The sequence below is a fragment of the Schistocerca piceifrons genome, chromosome 11 (assembly GCF_021461385.2).
Source record: "Schistocerca piceifrons isolate TAMUIC-IGC-003096 chromosome 11, iqSchPice1.1, whole genome shotgun sequence".
NCBI classification, from domain to species: Eukaryota; Metazoa; Arthropoda; class Insecta; order Orthoptera; family Acrididae; genus Schistocerca; species Schistocerca piceifrons.
The window spans coordinates 43,745,331-43,753,841 of record NC_060148.1 but is presented as its reverse complement, the minus strand read 5'-3'; the positions used below and the strand labels follow the sequence as shown (position 1 = coordinate 43,753,841).

Genomic DNA, 8,511 nt, shown 5'->3' with positions numbered 1-8,511 from the left:
GGAATGAGGTCACCTTGGAGGGAGGAGAGGAACATATGCGACCGCTGTTACTGGGGAGGGAGTGCGCCTGTTTGCAGTGTGGGCAGATAGGGTCCTTGCAGCACTCTGATGTTAAGTTTGCGTTGTAGTGCAGGCACCTCTGGCAGCAGATGGACTGAGGAGGGGAATAGGAGGGGTCGACTTCGTACCAACGATGGAACAGAAGGGCACTCTCCTTCAGGAGAAGGAGAAGAGAGGGTGAGAAGCTTGGGGGATGGAATGAGGGGGGGCCGATTGGGCACACCACGTAACTGTGGTGGTGGCAGCAAAGGGAGAGCTATATACAATGGCGGTGGTGGTGGTGGTGCTTACAACGAGAAACGAAGGAAAAGAACAGGACAGGACTGGACCCTTTATAAGGCCCGCCGCACACTGCACACAGCAGAGGCAGAGCAGAGGCGTAGCAGAGCAACATAGGTTTTGCCGGTCAGCGCACACTACACGCAGCAGAGGCACGGCCGAGCTCAGTGGTAACCCAGCGCTCGCGAAACACAGAACGTCCAGCAATGTCCACCGCGGGTCTGTGTATGCAGTTAGACTTAGATTCCGATTCTGATTCGGAACTCAGGAGTGTTATTTTATTGTACAGTGCATACAAGAACAGAGAAAGATCTCTACGGAAAAGCAAGTACGTGCAAAAGCGAAGAACACATGGTGAATACGCGTTGTCTACGGAAGTTTCTGATCACGTATTCAGGGAAAGCTTCCGACTGAACAGACGGCAGTTTGAAGAGGTTCATACACTGATAGAGCAAGATATAAGAGGAAAACCAAGTGACATGCGGGAGCCCATACCTACAGAAGAAAAATTAGCTGTATGTTTAAAATATGCAATTGAAATAAAGTATTTTTTCTCTCAATATTTATTAAAGTTCAGGGAAACAATTTCCATCTGTAAATTTGTTAAAATAATGAACATGATAACACTGTTTATAGTAAATGTGGTGCTGAAGGTTCAAACTCCATACCAGGAGAGTCAGATGTTGATGTGGTAGACGAACTACTTTCTGTGCTGCATGATGGTATTGATGAATGATGTCGAGCCACTGATCTAGTCAAAATTTCCTCCTCCGTTTCAGATACTAACTGAAACACTTTTTTCTTTACCAACACTTGGTACGCCTTTGGCATATCTTTTGTCGATAGGTACATCGACACGAAAAATCGGTGTAAGGCGCCATTTTCTTGATGCAGTGATCTTTCGCGAAAAATGTCTCTTTTCTTAGCTCTCTCTTCGTAGCTGTTAATACTTTCAAGAATGATTTTAATGACATCTGCTTTCATATTCTTCTTTGACAATGGCGTCCCCAAGTCATCTTGTGTTTCGTTCCTCTGCGTGTCTGTTACGTCATCTCCTCCACCATCATTTGCAACGCTCGTTGTAGCATTTACCTCTTCCATCATATTTGTTACGGTACCTCTGTTGGCCATATATGGAACTAAAAATTCCATATGATTTTGATACAGCCATGGGCGGACTGAGGTCGCTGCCTGCCCACTCTTCTTTTTCTGTCTACAGAGGCCATCTCGATGACAATCCCTAAGTTCTCTCCAATTTTCTTTCGCTGTTTCCCCTGCAACAAGGAATTCCTGAATTTAGTTTTTCATGTATTTCCGTATAAAGTGACGTAAGAAAGGTGAACAGCTACATTTTCGAACAGTTTTGCCCCATTCCCTAGTAGTGACAGAAACAATCTGTGATTTCGTGTACACGTACCACAAATGTCGAAACACTTAGTAACTTTCTGTCCACTCTGCTTATGCGACATAAACGGATTCTTGTCTTTTTTCATTTTAGGTATTTAACGACGGGGAAAATGTTTAAAACCATCGCTCTAAGCTACGGCATGGGTCAAAGGACAGTGTCGAAGATAGTTTATGATGTGTGTGGAGCGATATGGAAGCATCTACAACCCATTTATCTACCTGAGCCAACAACAGTTATGTGGGAAAATATTGCTTCTGACTTTGAGAGGAAATGCCAGTTTTACAATTGTCTTGGAGCTGTTGATGGGAAACTTATCATTCTGCGAAAACCTCAATTATCTGGTTCCTCATTTTTCAATTATAAACAGCATTGCTCTGTAGTATTTATGGCTACTGTCGATGCTCATTACAGATTTACCTCTATAGGCGTCGGTTCAATGGGCAGATTTAGTGATGGAAACATTTTTTCTAATTCAGTATTAGGAAGAAAACTGACTGACAGAACTTTAAAAATCCCAGGAGATAAATCGCTTCCTGGACAACAAAATAGAGCCCCTTACGTTTTCGTAGGTGATGAGGCATTTCCATTATTAAAAAACTTAATGCGACCGTACCCTAAATGCAGAGTTACTGGCAATGACAAAAATAAAGTTTATAATTACAGAGTGTCTCGTGCTCGTCAAACTGTAGAGTGTGCATTTGGTATCTTGAGTTCCTGATTTCGTGTGTTTAAACGGCCTTTTGACTGTAAACTAGAGACTGTAGATAGAATTGTGACAGATAGATGTGTACTTCATAATTACTTGAGGACTGATAACATTACGTCAAATGATCTCGCCGAGGAGGACGACATGGGACCACTGAGTACCAACCAGCTTCTGTCGCCTGCTCCAAGTAGGTGCAGAAACACGAGTGAAGCGTTTCTTACGAGAGAAAAATTTAATGAGTGTTTTAATTCACCAGAAGGTTCTGTTCAATGGCAGTATGCAGCTATCAAAAGAGGCCAATACTAAAGAGAACGACTTATGTCATTAATATTACATGTATATTGTGAAAATGCATATAAAATAAATAAATCAATTAGTAAATAATACTTACAATTGCTGTAATGTAATTCCTCTGCAACCTTCTTCCATATTTCGTCCTTCAATTTACTCCGCATGTAGTCCAGATGACTGGTGTCGTACAGCACTGGATTGTCCTGAACTAACTGAATGAGGTGTTCCATAACTAAAAGACTTTGTACAAGAACGAAAGTAAGGTACTGTCGCAGACGCACACACTGCTGCTGGAAAGTCACTACTGGCCGAGCGCAACGCGGTGCCACAGACCACCTCTGTGGTGGTGCGAACCGCTGACAGAGATGGGATCGGAGATAACAGGCCCCTCGGGCCGCAGGCAGAGGAAAACTGTGCAGCTCGGACAGAGGGACAGAGGGCTGACCCAGCTAATCCTGCCCTGCGCCTCGGCTGCATGCAGTATGCGGTGCCCCATTGGAAAGCGTGCTCTACAAAAGCGGCTCTGCCTCTGCTGCGTGTAATGTGCGCTGGGCCTAAGGAGGGTGGGGCCGGCAGAATTGAAAATCCGGTGCACTGCACGGACGTCTAGGTAGGGATGTGCCTTAAGCTCCAACAGCACCTCCTCCTCCGTAATCGTCAGACTAAGCTAAGTGGTCATGGCGGTAAGGGTTGGTGGGCAATGCAGGCCTTGGGTTTGGTGGGAGTGGGAAGGGAAGGAGCAGGGGAGAGAGAGGCATTGGGGACAAAGCAGATTCGGGAAAGGATGTCTGAGTGAAGGGTGGGGCAAGGGGAGGTAATGAGAACGGAGTCCCAACAGGGAGTGAGGAGGGAGATGGGAGCTCCGGGATAGAGTTGGAGCTCCGGGATAGAGTTGGCAGAGGAGCTTCATGAGGTTGTGGGCCTCGAGGTGTGAGGGATCAGGATGGGATAGGAGGTATTTGTAGGAGGAGCAAAAGGAGGGGGAGGAGGAGGCAGTGGTGGTGGCAGAGGGGACAGGTGAGGAGACATCCATGCCATCCTGAGGGAGGTAAGAGGAGGGGACTGGGACTTTATGGGAGCAGAGGAGACAGGGGTGCCACTGGGGCACTTAACAGCGATTGAAGCGTCAGAGGAGGTGTGGGACAGGAGCAACTGGGAGATGGTGGAGGTGGCAGGTCCTGGCATGGCTGCTGGTGCTGCGCCAAAGATGGGGATGGTGACGGGCCTCCACCCTGGCAGGGGCTGCAGAGACGGAGGGAACGGGGTGAGGGAGTGGAGGGAAGGGATCAGAGGAAGAGGTGAGGGAGGAAGGAGCAGGGGATGAGGCTACGAAGAGCGAAGGAGAAGGAGAAGGGAGGGTAAGAAGCTTGGGGGATGGAATGAGTGTGACGATTGGGCACACCACGTAATAGTGGTGGTGGCGGCAGAGAGAGAGGTATATACAATGGCGGTGGTGGTGGTAGTGGTGGTTGTCATGATTACAACAAGAAAAGAAGGAAAAGAACAGGATAGGACTGGACAAAACTAAAGAAGAAAACGAGCTCACAAAGACGGACAAAACGCTGACTGGGGCCGAAGCCCCACTCCACTGCTGCTGGAGGGAGGTGACCACAGAGGCTGCTGGGATGGCAGGCTGGCAGGTCCTGGAACACCTAACACTTCGATAAGTGGCTATGCCGTGACTGGTTGTTTTTTTTCTACAGACTTCGTTTTAGAAATATGAAGATAATAAATAATTAAAAAAGGCGATAAAACCGGAGATTTAAATAGTAACATGACGAAAAAATCGTGGAACATAAAACATAGAACGAAGGGATGACGACGCAAATAAAATACACACGAAGCAGACGGGTAAAAAAATACAGACAATTAACAACACATGGCGACAGTCTGGTTTCTGTTCACAAAAGACTTAAAATTCTCACCCAGCGATAGCATGGTTTCTCTTCGCAACACTAGAAAGGCGAACAACACTGAACATTCACTGGAACACTGCACTATAAAGTTGGCAACTGTGACATACCACAGTCGATACAGATGATAGACAGATGATGGGAAAATAAAAAAGGGGGATGGAGAGGAAAAGCGAAGGGGGTGGAGGGGGGAAAGGAGCCAATGGAGGGGCGGGGGGTGCTGGGCAGATGCGACAGGCAGTGGGGAAGGCAGAGGAGGGGAATACAAAAGTACTCGGCAGGGGGGGGAGAAGTGAGGTAGGGAGAGGTTTGGCTGGGAGAAAACAGGATGGAAGGGGGGAGAGGGAGCCCAGGGAATGGGCTGAGGAAAGGAGGGGGGATGAGGATCAGAGTTGATAAGAGGGATAGATGGAGGGTAAGAAGGATAGATGGAGGGAAAGAGGGTATCATCCAGGAGGGGGAGGTGATGGAAGCCACCTTGGGAAAGGAGATGAAGGGTGTAGAGATGGAGGGTAGGGGGGACACAACAGTGAAGTTGTGGCAGGAGGTGGGGACAGGACAGGAGAGAAGCCACCAGGGGGTGAGGGGAATCAAGGTGGTGGGAGGTGTAGAGTAGGCGGATATGTTCGGGAATAGGAGCAGATGGGGGAAAGGAATGAGGTCATAGAGCATCCACATGGGGGACAGAAGGCGCCACTGGATACACTACGCAGCAAAATGGTCAAGTGGATTCTGGAGAAGGTGTTGGGACTGTTGGAGGGTAGGAGCGAGGGCGAGGAACGAGAATGCAGTGTCATCAGCATATTGCAAGAGGTGTACTGGAGGGGGTGTTGGGGCACATCTGCCATGTACAGGAGGTAGAGGAGAGGGGAGAGGACAGAGCCGTGGGGCACCCCTGTAGAGGGGTAGAAGGTGTGGGAATTGGCATTATGGATGGTAACATACGAGGGGCGATGGGAGAGGAAGGAGGCCATCAGAAGGAGGTAGTTGACAGGAAGTGCATTGGTTTGGAGTTTAAACAGGAGACCAGGATGTCAGGCATGGTCGTAGGCCTTTTCGAGGTCGAGGGAGACGAAAATGGTGGAGCGACGGGAGTTAAGCTGGAGGAAGAGGACATGAGTGAGGCGGAGGAGTTGGTCATCGGAAGAGAAGGAAGGTCGAAAGCCACATTGGGTGTCGGGGAGGAGGTGGTTTTGGTGGAGGTGGTGATGGATGAGCCGGGAAAGGATGGATTCCAAGAGCTTGCTTAACACCCATGTGATACAGATAGGACGATAGGAAGAGGCATCAGATGGAGGCTTGTTGGGTTTGGAGAACATCAGGATACGGGAGGTTTTCCACAGGTCGGGGTAGAAACCAGTCGCAAGGATGATATTGTAGAGGGTGGCAAGGACTGAAAGGAAGGAGGGAGGGCAGTGTTTAAGGTGGCGGTAGGTAATGCAGTCGTAGCCGGGAGCAGTGTTGCGTTTAGTGTGGAGTGTGAGGCTGAGGTACTGTGTACTGATGGGAGTGTCAAGTTCATATGATGGTGTGTGGCCCAAGTACTGGAATCTAGGGGTAAGGGGAGGAACAGAGGTATTTGTACAGTCCATGAGGTCAGGGAAGAGGGAATAATCAAATTGGGGATCATCTGGTACTGAAAAAACATCGGAGAGTTGAGAGGCAAAGTGTTTGGCCGTACTGAGGTTGTCAAGAAAGGCATGGTCATGAAGGAGGAGAGGGTACTGTGGGGGGGGGGGGGGGCGGTTTCCAGTAAGGCCATGGAAAGCAAATCAGTACTTGGAATAGTTTATTGGGAGCATGGTGTTGAGTTGTGTACATGTCTGGCGGCAGGCACGGAGTTTCTTCGCAGTAAGCAGGTTGCAGATGTGTCGTCATAGTTGCCGGTAGCGGGTAAGTGTGTCCCGGCCATGAGTGCGGAGAAAAGAGCGGTAGAGGTGGCGGGACTCTGGAAGGTGGATGGCCTGTAGAGGCAGGGTGGGTCGGTGAGGGTGGATGGCTTAGATGGAGATATGGGTGGCGATGGCACCAGACAAGGTCTGGTGCAGTAAGTCGGCAATGTGAGAGATGTCATCAGGAGATTGGAGGGCAAGGTCGTGGCCATCACCTTGGGTGGAATGGAGTCCCGGTAGGCATCCCAGTTGGCACAGGAGTAATCATGGACAAGTTTAGAAGGGACGTCATGGTGAGGAGTGGGGCGGGGATTGTGACCACTAGAGATAGTGAGGAGAACAGGAGCATGGTCACTGCCAATGAGATGAAGGACATCTGCGGTGATGCGCCCAAGGAGGTTGGGAGAGGCAAGGACCACATCGGGAGTGGTGTTGGGTTCGGGTCGTGTGTGCTTGGGGAGGGGACCAGGTCTCCCTGGAGGGTGGTGATAAACTGATCCCACCACTGGAGATTGGCAGGATCACGGCTGTGGATAAAGAGGTCAGTGGAAATCATGTAGGTGGAGAAGGTGCGGTCAATGTGGGCCAGGAAATCGTATGGGATGGGGGTGCGAGGGCAGACATAAATGGTGGCACAGGTGACGGTAAGGGTGGGGAAGAAGAGGCTGAGGGTGAGATGCTTGGCAGGAATGTTAAGGAGAGGTTGGTGCTGGACAGGGAGGTGCTTGAGGTGGCCTATAGCAACTATGCCATGCGCCAGAGGGTATGGGTTATCGGTGCGGTGAAGGGTGTAAGGAGGTGTGGAGATGGAGATACAGGGTTGAAGGAAGGTTTCATTTAGGATGAAGGCATCCATGTGGTGCTGATGGATGGTGTGGAGGAAGAGGAGTTTGTGGGTGGGCAGGGGGCAAATATTGTGGTACAGGATATGTTAGGGTTGTTGTACCATGGGAGGGGAGAGCAAGACGAGGGCAGTGAGGGGGGTGAAGGTGAAGTGGGCCTGGTTATGAGAGTAGGTGGCATAGGTGGTAAGATGGAAGATGGAACAGGCATCGAAGGCGATCTGGGGAAGGGTGTGGGGACACTGAGGGGTGGATGTTTTGGAGCACAATGGTGATGAGATGGATTATGTCCTCTGCAGTAGGCAGAGGGCGGAGCGAGTTTTTGGGGTGGATGGGATCATCAACAGGACGGGCATTGACAGTGAGCTCAGGGGTCACTGGAGGATTTTTCGCTTTACACTTCAAGGAGAAGGTAGGATGTGGTTTGTTACAGGTGTTGCAGGAGGGGGGAGAGGTGAGGTTGGGGCAGTTCTTGAGGAAGTGGGAAGCTTAGCAGTGGGGACAAGTAGGGGGGTTCTTGCAGGTAGAGGTAACATGGTCATTGTATGTGAGGCAGCTTTGGCAGTGGTAAGGTTGGACTGGGGAACAGGAGGGGTCCACCTCATGACGGCGATCGTAGATGAGGGCTCCCTCGGTGAGGAGGCGGTCAGTTGAGGAGGAGGATTCAGTGAATATCCGCATTAGATAAGTTGGCCCGCCATCATTAAAGATGCGATGGGCCAAGCGGATTATGATGTTGGGCCGGGAATTGAGTTCCGCCCACACCTCAACCTCCGTGACCACAGGGCTAAGCTTCGTGATCACAGCGGTGAAGGTTGACGGACGTCGGGGAGGTTGAGGCTGACGGGGAGAGGACAGGGTGTGGTAGGGGTGAGAGATGCACGTTAGCCAAATTGGATGCATGGGATGTGGGAGAGGAGATCGATGTGTAAGGAAGCAATGGGGAATTTAATGAAGACCGAGTCCTTGTGAGGACTCAGAAGGGAGATGGGGGCATTGGGGTAGTATTTCCGGATGGCGAGGGTGAGGGTGCAGGTATCAAGGAATTGAGGGTCACGATTGGAGAGGACAAAGGTGCGGGTGGCAGGCGTGGTGGGGGCGGGAGTTGGGGCCGTATCCA

General features: G+C 50.1%; 1 protein-coding gene across 1 annotated transcript; it reads right to left on the bottom strand.

Annotated features, from left to right (window-relative positions):
* Nucleotides 1–969: 969 nt before the first annotated feature.
* Nucleotides 970–1,832, bottom strand: LOC124719649. The gene is made up of 2 exons (XM_047244862.1): nt 1,757–1,832; nt 970–1,613 (listed from the first exon to the last, which is right to left on the bottom strand). The coding sequence occupies exons 1-2, from the start codon at nt 1,830–1,832 to the stop codon at nt 970–972; spliced, it is 720 nt and encodes a 239-aa protein (XP_047100818.1).
* Between the last annotated feature and the right edge of the window lie 6,679 nt (nt 1,833–8,511).

Coding starts and splice junctions, on each gene's coding strand:
- LOC124719649 (XM_047244862.1), bottom strand. CDS start 1,832: ATGAAAAAAGACAAGAATCCGTTTATGTCGCATAAGCAGAGTGGACAG. Junction 1,614..1,756: donor TAAGTGTTTCGACATTTGTG/GTACGTGTACAC, acceptor TCCTTGTTGCAG/GGGAAACAGCGAAAGAAAAT.